This window comes from Oratosquilla oratoria, chromosome 23 (assembly GCF_046742065.1).
Source record: "Oratosquilla oratoria isolate Oo_2021 chromosome 23, ASM4674206v1, whole genome shotgun sequence".
NCBI classification, from domain to species: domain Eukaryota; kingdom Metazoa; phylum Arthropoda; class Malacostraca; order Stomatopoda; family Squillidae; genus Oratosquilla; species Oratosquilla oratoria.
The window spans coordinates 37189063-37203306 of record NC_134799.1 but is presented as its reverse complement, the minus strand read 5'-3'; the positions used below and the strand labels follow the sequence as shown (position 1 = coordinate 37203306).

Genomic DNA, 14244 nt, shown 5'->3' with positions numbered 1-14244 from the left:
AATATGTGCTTCATTGCATGTGAAACTGCCTGACCCAGTGATGTAAAACATCAAAATAAACTCAAGACCTACCAGCAGCTAGAGTAGGAAGCATGGCTGCTCGCTCCTGGTCCCGTAGTAAAGCCCATGGTTCATACCATTGAACCAAAAGTTTTTCATCACACACTAAAATCTGAAATAAAGTCCATGAACCTCACTACATGAGCCTGAGTAATTATAAGATACAAACAACCTTATCTTACCAATGACAAACTCAAATGTGAAAAATAGTGCTAAATAAGTTAATTATTTTAGGCCATGTCTCTGAGAAATCAAAAAATCTTGTGTATCTCAAACTATTTTCTACTTATAACAATTCTCTTCTCTAGTAATATCCAATTTCAATTCAGCTTGAAAAGACTTCAACTATGAAAAATTGTGCCAAATAAGCTAAATACTTTATGCCATGTCTCTGAGATACCATGAATTCTTGCTTCATATCAAACAATTGTACTTTCAATTTATTGCATAGTTCTCTGCTGTAGTAATGACCTGTTTTTCCTGGACTTGAAGTTTTAATACACATATACACAAGCGACTGAAACTAGCTTACACTGATAAAATGACATCAGCAAATTAGATATATAAAAATACCTAAAGCCCCCTTCCCCTTTATAGAAATGGCCAGCCAAGCCATACACCCACCTTTCAAAAATTCTTTTACTTTTTTTCTTGACTCCTTATAGATGAAGTGCCATCCTAGTCCCCTGACCACTACCTGGGTCTGAAGCAATGCAGCATGACACAGTCCCTTTACAGCAGAGCCCATCAGCCAAACCTGGTTTATTCCTACTGTTTATCTAGTTGTAGTATACAGGTTTTGAGTCATGTTCATGGGGTCCCACTTCTTTGTCCCCATTTATGGTGGTAGCTGAGATTATAGTTTCATCCAACTTGTTCCACAAGGTTACACATCTATACGGAAAGCTATACATTTAATGACAAATGTTGCAAGTTTCATGATTCTCTAGTTAAACTTGACAGCTGGAATAAAACAAAGGCAGAACTCATGAACCCACTGTAATTCCATTTTATATCAAATTACCTTTTCTGGCAGTCCAAACAAACAAGGTAAAGGTAACAACTCTGGCCATACCTAAAAAGCTTCTGACATTTGTTACTCACCTTATCTCCTTTGCTAGTAAATAAATAAATTAGCTGTGCTTTTAAGCTAAGCAGTAAAAGGAATATATTCATATATACAGTGGAATCTTTATATTTAAATGACCCTTTATTTGATTTTTTCATTAAAAAAAAAAAAAAAAAAGCTCCAGTACTTGAACACTGCTCCAATAAATTAACCAGTTGTTGCCTTGAGTTTTACTGAAAACCCATTGCCCTACAGTGGTCAGTAATGGTCCTTGGGCCCTCCCACAGATCTTTCTAGAAAGAAACTTTGGACTGTGTTGTCCATGTTGTGATGTGACATGTTTTAACGTCACAAACCCCCCCCCCCTATCAGAAGGCTAGAATGGTGTCCCTCACAGAGGACTTTGTAGCATGGAATCTAATGAACCATGCCCTTGATTTAACTTTGCCAGTGCCAGGATTCGAACCACCATCACTTCGACCTTCGCTGAAATATGGCGCCCTAACCCGCTCAGCCAGCGAGGTTCCTGTCTGTGTTGTAAGTATGGGAATGTTTCTATGTCACCAGCTAAAAGTGGTAGGGGGAGGGGAGCAGTTACTGGTGTAAGAAATTATTTGGTGACACCATTTAAGAAATAGTAATTTGTGAAAAAAGAAAAAAATGCTGGCATGTATTTATTCTTTTTTACAGTTTTCAAGTACAATTTTATGCATGTTATTACTATTACACAGGTTCAAATGTGTAATATTTTCAATTGAATGTGTGTGGAAGGCACAGATGAATGGAGCAAACTGGAGAAGATCAAGAATGGGAAGTTTTCAAGTACAATTTTATACATACAATTACTATTACACAGGTTCAAATATGTAATACTTTCAATTGAATGTGTGTGAAAGGCACAGATGGATGGAACAAACTGGAGAAGATTGAGAATGGAAAGTTTTCAAGTAAATGTTTTTGCATGCAATTACTATTACACAGGTTCAAATATGTAATACTTTCAATTCAATGTGTGTGGAAGGCACAGATGGATGGAGCAAACTGGATAAGATTGAGAATGGGAAGGATGGATGGGGCAAAGGGGGCTTTAGATAAAAGGAGAATGTCTGTTAAGCAGGGAAGGAGGGTAAACCAGCTTCAGCTGTCAGCCCCTACTGTCGAGGTACTGGGTTTTCATATTATTGCTTCTCAGCCAGGTAGTGGGTATGGGACAGGTATAGCCCTTAATCCACAAGGAAGTAAGACATCTTTCCAACAGGAAAATAAATGTGTGATTAATGGGTGTGGGATGGGTGGAAGGTGGTTCCATTCCTTGGCTGGCTCCCTCTCTTCTGAGAAGGAAGAAGCCGTTCAGCATATGGACAGTTAGATAGAAACCTGATTTTGTATCTTACGTGAAATATCTACTAAACAGTGAAAAATACATTAAATCTCCCATTTGGTGATTTCTAACCTATGACTTGGTGATTTTTTTCCTAATTTTGTCCAATTGGCAAATAGGCTTCAATATCTCAGTGCAGTGTGTTAAAACATAGATTTATATAACCCAGAAAACAGGTATATCTTAGATTACACCATTTTAGAGAAAACAGAATTTGAAAAGGACTTGGGAGTGTTAGTGAGTCCTGAACTTAAATCCAGGAAACTATGCATTAGTACCAACGATAGAACTAACAGGGCATTAGGATTTATTGCTAAGACAGTTACAAAGGTGCAGATGTAGTTATTAAACTATCTGGCAATAATTAGACCCATCCTCAACTATGCAGTACCATTTTTGGTCTCTGCCCTATAGAATGGATATAAATTCACTAGAATCAGTACAGAGGAGAATGACCAAAATGATACAAGGGTTTAGAATTTTGCCACACAGACAGGCTTAGGCACTTTAACTTACAATCTCTGGGAAGGTGTAGAGTGTGGGGTGATCTGAGTTATTCTAATGGGTCAGGGGCTTTAACAATGGTAAAACAGACAAGGTCTTCATATTAAGACAGCAGGACAGGACTCATAGCGCTGGATTTAAATTTTACAAATTTGGATTTATGAAGGAAATAGACAAGAATTGGTTTACCAATTGAGTGGTTAATGAATGGAATAGACTTAGTAACCATGTAGTGCGTGTTGAATCTATTAAGTTGTTTGAAAAGGTTAGATAACTATATAGATGGAGATAATGGGTGGTAATGGACATGGAACTTCCTTGTGTGGGTATTACGGTCTCTTGCAGTCTCCTCCATGTTTATGTTTTTAACTCTGTGTTCCAATGGATTTTTTTTTTTCTTTTTTAGGGGGGGGGAAAGGTTTCAAAACAAATCAATACTATCTACATGGCTTTGCAAAGGAAAATTTTACTTAATATTTGAACAATTCCATAATCAAACAACTTCATGGAATGAATTAAGTTAAAATATAAAGGTTCCACTGTAGTCTTTTCTTTCAATCAGACACAAAACAATGTTATGGGCACTGACATGCATATATCTCTCCAAGGAATGTTCATTGAGTAAACTCCGTATCCAGGCCTTTCCTCGTCCTTCATCTGTCAATACATTTTTCAAAAGCAGGAAACGTTCATACTCATGTCTAGTTAGCAGCTCTCGCACATACCACCACAAAACTGAAAAATGAAGAATAGCATATCAATGGGGTATTGACTGCATGTTATTGTGAGGTTAAAAATTACTCAGTAGCATGCAGCTGATACTTTAGGGTCTATACAGGGTGCCCCTAATGGACCAGATCCACACATCATTTTGTCTGTGGTGGTGGAAATCTATATTCATATAGAAATGATGATACTTTGATATACTGCTAACTGTCCCTCCATTATATTGTCCCCCCCACTCTTGTTACTGTTCTATACCACTTCTCCGAATATTCATTTTCTTATTTTGACAAACCCAGTGGTGGGGAAAAATAATACTGGCACCAAGTGTCATAAAAGGCAACAAAAAACAGGACAGAGATAAGACTATACCCGTTGCATTGAGAAATGGCCGTTAGGGCGGAGCACTGGGAGTCCCCCTGTGGTGCCACATATAATTATTTCATAATTCTATTTTATTTTATAATTTTATTTTATGATTTTATAATGTTGCCACATATAATTTTTTGTCACACACCACCACTGAAGTAAAAATCAAAGCAATGTTTTCTATACAAAGGTTTCGTTTCCTCGAGTCTAGACATGGCATATCAGGAAGAGAGAGCGACGTTGCCGCTACATCTAATCTCTGGCCCCGCCCCCCTCACACTGCATTCAGAAAACATTACATCCACACGCACGTTCTCGCCATGGATGCCCATGTGTGGCAACACCGGGAAATCTCCTAGCCACGCCTTAGCGGTCATTTCTCGTTGCGTTGACTATAGGCATCCTTCTCCCTGTAACCCCAAAGGAGACATTCCTAAAAAAAGCAAAGGCATAAGTGGGTCCGGGAGTTTTCCAACCAGAACCTTAAGGTTTGGGTCTTTTAATGTGCATGGATGTGGTACAGATGAGAGTAAAAGGGAAGAGATACGCAGTATGTTTGTGAGAAGAAAGATGGATGTGTTGGCATTGAGTGAAACTAAGTTAAAAGGTAGGGGCAAATTTGAGTTTGGGAGTGTAGTTGGGAGAGTCTCAGGAGTGAAGAGAGGATGAGGGAGAGAAGGGGTGGCGAGATTAGTAAGTGAGGTGATACGTAAACATGTGGTAGAATGGAAGGAGGTTCCTTCAAAGTTAATGTGGATGAAGGTAAAACTGGGAAGGGAGATGTGGGTTTGTGTAAGTACATATGGGCTTGGTAGTGAGAAGAGTGTAGAGGAAAGGGAAGATTTTTGGAGAGATTTAAATGAGTGCATAGAGGGTTTGGGAAGAAATGTCAATGTAGTGGTATTGGGAGACCTTAATGCTAGGGTAGGAAATGAACCAATAGTTGGAGTGGTTGGGAAGTGTGGATTTCCAGGAAAAAATCATAGTGGAGGGTTGATGGTGGAGATGTGTCTAGATGGAGCTGATGATAGCAAATACAGTGTTTAGAAAGAAAGCCAAGCATAAGTACACATGGGAGAGGGTGGTGGATAGGGCATTAATGGACTATATAGTGGTAACAAGAAGAGTAGGAAGAGTTAAGGATATACATGTTCTAAAGGGAGAGAGTGGGGTAATGCCAGATCATTTTTTGGTGGAAGGTAAGTTGAGAGTGGAGGATAGATGGAGAAAGAGGAAAAGAACAGAAGGTAAGGAGGTGCTTAAAGTAAACTACTTAAATGAGAAGGAAAATGAGGAGTACAAGAAGAAGCTGAGGAGTAGGAGTGAAGGATAGAGTAGAACTAGGAGTGGAGGAGGAATGGGGATGGTTCGAGAAGGAAGTCACAAGGTGTGCAAAGATGGTGTGTGGAACAAGGAGGACAGGAGGAAATAGAAGGAAGGGTAGTGAGTGGTGGGATGTGGAAGCAAAGAAGGTTGTAGAAGAGAAGCAAGCATTCACAGATTGGTTACAAAATAGAATGTGTAAATCATATGAGAGGTACAAAGAAAAGAGAAGTAAAGCATAAGATATCCGAGGTAAAGAGGAAAGTAGATGTGAAATGGGGTAAGAGTATAACAGAAAATTTTGAAAGTAATAAAAAGATGTTTTAGAAAGAAATTAAGATAGCAAGGAGGAGGCAAATCAAGTAGAGAAGTAAAGGTAAAAGGTGCAGATGGAGAGATGATAATGGAAGAGAAGGCAGTAAGAGGAAGGTGGGCAGAGTATTTTAGGGAGTTGCTAAATGTCAAGGAGGATGAGTGAGGAAAATGGAAGAGAAATAAGGAAAGATGAAGTGAAGGCAGTTGTTGAGATGAGAGAGAGAGAGAGAGAGAGAGAGAGAGAGAGAGAGAGAGAGAGAGAGAGAGAGAGAGAGAGAGAGAGAGAGAGAGAGAGAGAGAGAGAGAGAGAGAGAGAGAGAGGGGGGGGGAGAGAGAGGAAGGGGGGGGAGAGAGAGGGAGATACTTTGATCCAAGAAGTTCAATAGGGGCAAGGACTATCCTTCATCCATAAAATGAGGAGATAGAAGGGGTAATTAACTGGGTTTTATTTGTTTATGATGTGGGAGAGTGTACTGACTCAGCCACCCCTTTATATGGTGAAAAAACACTTTATTACATATACCAGCACATGACCATCCCTTCCTACATTTAGTACCTTGATTCTTGCTTTCATTACTTCAATGAAGTCTCTACCCTTACCTGGTTGTGTGCCCTGCTGGGAGTTGAGGCTGAGGTGAAGACTAAGTCCTGAGCTTACTATGTCCTTAACCTGCCTAAAAGAAGGTATAAATAATATCAGTTATTTTCCAAATTTAAAATGTCATTTGCTATTGTAAACTTTATACCCTATGTTATCTGATAAGAACTGGAAGACCTCAAACCATATGAAACAATAATGGAAATAATTACAAGAGATGCCATGGAACAGTACTCAGAAAGTAACTGTCTAATGAATACCAGCCAGTATAGTTTCAGATATTGACTTTGCAAGATTAACCTAAAATTCTATGACAAAAGGAGTTGTGTAGATTTTATATCTAGACTTTGACAAAGCTTTAGAAGCTGTCCCAAATATATTTTTACAGGGTTAGGTTGGGTTTTTGACATTTTTTTTTATTGATTTATCTATTTTTCCATTTGTATGTTGTACCCAATTAATGACCTATGTCAAGTATGAAGTGTTTATGAAGTATGGTGGGGGTAGCAAAGATGGATAGTGAGAAATGAGGAGGTGAGGCAGAAAGTAGTGGAGGAAAGAACTGGCAGATAGGGTTGATCAAAAAATATTGGGATGGTTTGGAAATATTATATGGAAAAAAATGTGTTACGAAACACTAGGAAAATGAGTGTGGAAGGCAGGGGTGGATGGAATAAGAATAGGAAGCTGTAAGCTTATTCTATTTAATGACAATCCAGTTGGCAACATTATTTACACCTACTTTTAAGTTAAATCTAAATCCTGACAGCTTGAAGCACTTTTTATTTTGGCTGCCACCAGGATATTCTATATTTTTTGTGGTACCCCTTGGTAATAAATGGGAATCTCAATCAACCTCTTCCATACTAGGTGGTATTTTTCTTTTATATTGGCAGCCCCCCCCAACTTTTCTTAATCTCCATTATATATACACCTAAGTTTTCCGAGTATCCAACCCAACAAGCTCCCAGCATGTCTGGGTGAAGGTTGGGCATACATGTGTAGCAGAAGAGAACACACCAATGACCCAATGGTTCCATATTAAGATAAGGTTGTCCACAGTACATTGTAGTAGTGAGTTAATGAAAGCCAAAATCATCATTCCAAATATCATAGCACTAACAACAAATGAACATGGTACTGCGTTCCTTTCCTTTCACAAATTCTATCATCACCTTATTTCCACTGCTTCCATACAACTTTTCTCTCTTGCATTCATCACAAGGTCCTACCCCTTTACATACCACTTAGCACAACTACTTTTCCATACATTCACTTTAGTACTTTCAATGACATTTTTATTTCTCAAAAAAAAATCTCCCATGGCACCTCCTACCTTCTCCCATCCCTCACTCTCCCTTCAGACTTCCACTTTCATGTATATGAATTCCCTACTGTTGATAACTATAACTAAAACAACAAATACCAAATATTACAATAAAAAATCTACTACACTCTTTGGTATTTAAAGTTATGGATACTACCTAATAGCAGCAAGACCCTTGCTGCTTGTTCGAGGTTTAAGGCCATGGGAAAGTGCATCTTCCAAACACTTGCATAACCCTGCTACACGACTATCAGATTCTGTTGCCAATTCAGTGCGCCCTCCATAGCGAATCTGTAGAAGGAAAAATGTTAAGCATCTACACAGCAACAAGAAAACCAAAGAAGCTGAGTCTGTGATTATACAACTATATATGTACTAACAGAACTGAAAGTACCATCATATGGTGAGATGATTATATGAATACATACATGATGCATACCTGCTAGTGGTGGTCCTGCAAGATAGACAACTAAGAGAATCATCTCACTGAATACAACTACTATAATATTCAGAGTATTCCTCAGAAATGAATCCCATCTACACTATAAAATCAAAAAAGGATTATGAATTTACCTGACAACTCTGGACAGCAGCTAGTAGTCCTGACAGCAGTTCCTCTCGTTCAGCCCCGCCAGTATCTGAAGATGTAAATGAATATATAGCTTCTTTTAGACAAAACTATAAAATATGATATACCAATGGCATGTTCCTCCTTATATGAAGGGTGCCCAAGTCAAAGTTCACACTCACACAGAATTACAGAACAATTAAAAATACATACACAAACATGCTGAATATAAATACTGAGACAACTAATATCTACCAGAGTAATATTTGGTTGTTTCCTTCTTTATCTATTTTTTGAGTGCATCCACTACCTTCCTTGCATCCTGTAATTTACTCCATTCTACCATCTGCCACAACATTCTCTCAAAAAGAGAGCTGGCTAAAAGAGACGCTTTGAGCTCTTCCAAGCAGTTCTTTTTACTTGATTTATTGGGGTTTCTTCACCACTATTTCCTGTTGGTATCCCCTCTTTGCATAAATCATGATACTCTACATTGTATCTGAACCACTGTTATCTGGATTTGCCACTACTTAAGTGGCCCCTGGTAAGAGTACTTTCCATTCTTAAAATGTGGTTATCCCCATGGCAGTCACATATCTATGAATGTTCACAAGTCTTCATGTACAATTCCTAATTACATTAGCTGAGAAGGTACACAGTAACAGTGTAATAGTATCTCAGTGTATATGCAAATGATATGAACGTAAAAAGTTAGAGTACTGCTTATCATTTATGACAAAATGCATAAAGAAGCAATTGTAATAACCTATTTCACTGCAAAATCTAGCTTATAACTTGATATTTTGCATTACAACAGACACTAACATACAATACTATATTTTTTTCCTCATCAATAACTATCACAGTTGATGTGAATGTACCTGAGAACATGACTGACTGTACGACTCCTCTCACCTATTAATATACATGTGACACCCTACATTTCCAGGTTTCACATTTCCAGATTCATAAAATTGTGATTTTTCAGACTTTCACATGACAGGTCTATAAGCAGTACATGGAAGAAGATGGGTACTTTACATTCAACTGACAATGTCCCACAGAGGAAACTGAGCACTGAAATAATACCAACCTAAAAAGCTACAAATGTAGCAGCCCTTTTTGTTCCATCTTTGCTCCCCTGCCACATCTAGCTTTTTTTATTACTATTATTATTATTTAGAAGTATAACTAAGAGATATATCAATAAAAAAAAATGAATTATCAATTTTGTAAATCAAAATATATCAATGTATTACCTGCTTTTCTTGTTGGAAATCAATAATTAAAAAATTTGCTATAAGTTGTTTGATTAGGTAAGGTATGGTTATGTAAGATTTGGTTAGATAAAGCTAGGTTAAGTTCCACAAAGTATGGTTTTTCCTAGTGTTTTTTTGTGTTTTATTCAAATTTTGCCTTTGATTTGTGCTTCCCAACCTGAAAACCCTGCTTTTCCACCACCTCTCCATTACTTTAAGGGTGATGGGTAAGGTAAAACAAAAAAGTGGTTTCTGCCAAACTTGATGATCAGAGTTGAATGAAACACACAAAAAACTCTGGGATTAACCATGTATTATGAAAAAATATCTTAGCTTTGCTCTTCTAAAAATTCACCTTTATTTTCAATAAAGAAGAGTACTCAATAAAAAATTCATCATATTATACCAAAAGTGCAAGAAGGAGCTGGCAATTCTATTATACATATGGAGGGAATCTTTAAATCAAGATAAGGTTCCTGAAACCATGAAGTATGGATTGATCTCTCCCATCCATAAATGAGGCAGCAGAAGTGATCCAGCAAAGTACCGGCCAATAACACTAACATCCTGTATGGTGAAAGTTTTTGAAAAAGTTTTCAAGCCCACTTTGTCTAATACTTTGACAATAAAGGACTATTCAACAGTGGTCACCACTGTTTCTGTAAAGGTCATTCTTGCCTGTCCCAGTTATCAATACACTAAGATTATGTATTAAATAGCCTTGAAAATGGACAAAATATAGACGTGATCAACCTTGACTTTGCTATGAAAGGTAGATCACAGTGTATTGCTATGAAAACTATCAAGATGGTGCATAAAAGGACAACTGGGGATGTAGATACACAGTTTTTTCCAAGGCAGAATACAGCAGCTTGTAGTAAATGGAACTCTCTCCAAACGTTCTTCAATAATAAGCGGTGTAACACATGGGTAAGTCTTAGGGCTGTTCCTGTTTCTAGGTCTCATTGCTGACATAGAAAACAATGTCAAACACTCTGTCACATCATTTGCAGATGACACAAGAGTTGCACAAGGGGTCAAGATACAAGAGGAAATGTAACTGCTGCAGGAAGACCTAAACACGATATACTCATGGGCAGCCAAAAATAGCATGCTGTTTAATGAAACCAAATTCGAATTACTACAATATGGCTGCAACAATACCATCAAAGAGCACACTTGTTACAGTACCACTAACAGACACATAGAAGTCAAAAGAGTAAATTTTTAGTGCACACCTATATGATATAGTAATAGGAAATTAAATAATAATTTTGTAAATTATAAAATATCAACACAATATATGTTATTCTTGGTGGAAATCAATAATAGAAACAGTTGCTAAAAGCTATTAACAAACAAACGTAACCACTTTGATTACTTGAGATGCCATGCTTGTTTTGGTAGAGGCAGAGGTTTAAGAAATTAAAGTATGCTAAATTCATATATTCTACCCCAACCTAAACTAACTTGCTTACCTAACCTAACCAAACCTGCCTACCTAACCTAACCTGCATTTAGTAATGGGGTAGCTGTAATTCTAGAGGTCATCAGGCCATTGTCGTCATCTCTGACCTCTGAATTTATCAAAACAAAGATGGCATCTAAAGGAGTCTACACAACTTCGTTTGTTTGTTTACAGCTTTTAGCAACTGTTTCTATTATTGATTTTCACCATGAATAATGTATATTACATTGATGTATTATAATTTATAAAATTGTTTAATTTTCTATTACTATACTGCATAGGTGTGCACTTATAAAAAAAAAATATCGTCAAAAGCAGCCCCCAAGACTTGGGCATAACATTTTGCCCCCTCCTATTCCTTGTCCATATGAATGACATAAATAGTAGGGTGGACTCAACCCTCCTGTCTTTTGCCGACGACACCCACATCAGCCATGCTGTGCGAGAAAGTGGGGATGTGCAACATCTACAAGACAATCTCAACTCAGTTTATGCATGGGCCAACAACAGCAACATGCAATTCAATGATGAGAAGTTCGAGGTCTTGAGATATGGCACAAATCAAGGCATTAAAGACGACACTGAGCTGCACACGGAGAGAGGTATGAAAATCACACCAAAAGCCCATGTGAAAAGCCTGGGCATTCACTTAAGTGATGATGCCACTTTCCAACACCACATCATGCACTCAGTAAATAGAGCAAGAGGGATGGCCAGCTGGGTCCTAAGGACCTTCTCCTCAAGAGAGGTTCAAGTGATGCTTACCCTCTGGAAGTCGCTTATCCAACCGATACTGGACTATTGTAGCCAACTCTGGTCACCACACAAACGCGGAGACATCCAGATGCTTGAAGCTGTCCAACGGAACTACACCAGGTGCATCAAAGGGATGCAAGATCTCAACTATTGGGATCGCCTGGGAGCACTAGGCCTATACTCTCAACAGAGGAGGAGAGAAAGATACAGGGCCATTTACACATGGAAAATCCTTGAGGGACTTGTTCCGGACCCCACGCCCTCTACAATCAAGCCATACCACAGTATAAGGCATGGGCGTAAATGTGAGAGACAAACTCTCCCATCAAGAGCCCCGGTGAGGATTAAGACCCTACTGGCAACCAGCCTAGGCCATGAGGGTCCTAAAATCTTCAACGCCCTCCCAAAGGAGGTGAGAGAGAAAACTAAATGCTCGGTGGACAGCTTCAAACATGCACTGGATAGGTTCCTGCGGAAGGTACCAGACGAGCCTCCAGTGCCAGGCTACACTGCCATAAGTAGGTTCTCTCAAAACACACTACCAGACCAACTGACCCTCGCAAGGAAGGACAACAGGACTGGCAGCAGCGGTAGTCCACTACGGCTGTGAGGATCGACCTCAGGACTCCACTAAGTAAACTAAGTAAGTAAACCAGAGAAGAGCACTGCCTTATGACTCTATAGAAGAACTTAGTGCTGCCTAAACTTGAATACTGCTGCCAGCTGTGGACCCGAACTAATACTGGAGAGATAGAAGAGCTAGAGGCTGTGCTGAGGAGCTTCACCAGGAAGACTGTCTTATTACATGGCAAAAATTCTTTGAATGACTGCAGCACCTCAAGCTCTATTCTCTTCAAAGAAGAAGAGAATGATACCAGATCATATACACCTGGAAGATACTGAAAGGTCTGGTACCAAATATTGGCCTGAAATTAACCTCAAACAAGACAAGAGGGAGGTCATGCTACATTGAAGGCCCGAACCAAGACAAACTGCCAGTGTGAAGACACTCTGAGCTTGTAGCTTTAGCAGAACAGGGCCAAAACTGTTCAACAACCTCCCTCAGAGTCTGAGAGACATATCCTCCAGTGTAGTAGTTTTCAAGCGTCATCTAGACATCTTAGAGTGGAAGGTTGAAAACACACCTCCTCTGCCTTCATACCAACCCTGGCCTCACTACAACAGACTAGATTACCTCAGTCCTTTGTATATAAGACAAAACAGAGATTACAGTAGTAGTTCTGGTAGCTGAGGCTGATAGGCTGAAATCACCACAAGGTATCACAAGGTGACAAGGTATAATAATACCCTATATTCATCCATTACTAGTTAGGTGAAGAGGGCACCTCAGAAGGTGCCAAGCTGTGGCTGAAAGTCACCTTTGTCCTATGCGATTAGGCTGTTGGGAATCAGATAGAAGTGTAGGACTCAAACCCACAATTAAGTGAATATTTGATCAGCATGCTTCTCATTAGTACACCACCAGCACATAACTAGGTACTTGGTCTCTTAAATATACAGTATGATACAAAATAAAAAAAAAAATTAAAAAAAAATCCATAATAGCAGAAACATGTCTATTTCCTACCTGGAACAGCAGTCTTGGTGTCCATGCTGCAAGTTTACCAAATTTATCTGAAGGTTGAGTTAGTGTCGACATTACCTGCCAATTAATATTAGTTTCACATACATTGCAAGTGTCGCGTGATCAACTACACTTCGATCTCATTCCAGCATAACACGATTTTCTTTCAAAATAAGAGCTCTATTTCACAAACACTGCCGTATTTCTCAATCGTTTTACTACATACTACACTTTGATTCTATGGTGCATTTTATCATTATCATAAACTAAATTAAAGCGTTTGTTCCATTAAATTATAACTGTGACCTTGAAACATCACAACCATGTTCATTTAATAAGTGTTTATATTTACAACCAGGAGTTCGTAGTATAAGCATAATTTTGCCTATGAGTAATGCATATAAGCAATAAAATTCACTTCAACGTCTCACAACCACTTGTCACTCCCACTACTTTCCTGAAGTTTCAATCATACCTCCCCCAAAACATTGTTGTTCTTAAAATCTCTTCCGTCATCAAAAGTATTTTAAAAATATATTGTAAAATGATTCGTCATTCTATACTATCTAAATACAACACATTCTAATATGTTTGACAAATGAAAAATAATGAAAAAGTAAAATATACGAACTAAGAAACAAGACAATTTAGCGATAAAACATAACTATCTAAAACCAGCTTAGTGGGTCAAATATAAAGAACAATATTTACCTCTAATACAAATCATATTCACATACAATTAATGTTTTAAAACAATCTATTGTATTTACATCTAATTGAAACTAATCTAATCTAAGTCCAATCGTCGACATTAAAACTGAAGTCTCTTGCCACCATATTGGATTTCACAGTCACCCCATACTGTAACAGTACTACCTCTTTGCAAACATATTTTGCTTCTTTTCCTCCTTCCCATAAGAATCTAAGTATTCTCCTGTG

At 38.2% G+C, this 14244-nt stretch overlaps 1 protein-coding gene across 5 annotated transcripts in view; it reads right to left on the bottom strand.

Annotated features, from left to right (window-relative positions):
* Positions 1-13826, bottom strand: part of LOC143038070 (sorting nexin-29-like) — a 42724-nt gene extending 28898 nt beyond the window's left edge. For 2 of the 5 annotated variants that reach the window (XR_012967545.1, XM_076206974.1), the window contains exons 1-6: positions 13309-13826; positions 8243-8307; positions 7827-7960; positions 6345-6418; positions 3604-3749; positions 73-172 (exon numbers count right to left, since the gene is read on the bottom strand). Coding sequence is in view for 4 of the 5 variants with exons in the window: in XM_076206974.1 (XP_076063089.1) it covers positions 73-172; positions 3604-3749; positions 6345-6418; positions 7827-7960; positions 8243-8307; positions 13309-13333 (544 nt within the window). In the remaining variant the exon portion in view is untranslated. The remainder of the gene's footprint in view (positions 1-72; positions 173-3603; positions 3750-6344; positions 6419-7826; positions 7961-8242; positions 8308-13308) is intronic. The other 3 variants (XM_076206971.1, XM_076206973.1, XM_076206975.1) reach the window with 3 other exon arrangements.
* Between the last annotated feature and the right edge of the window lie 418 nt (positions 13827-14244).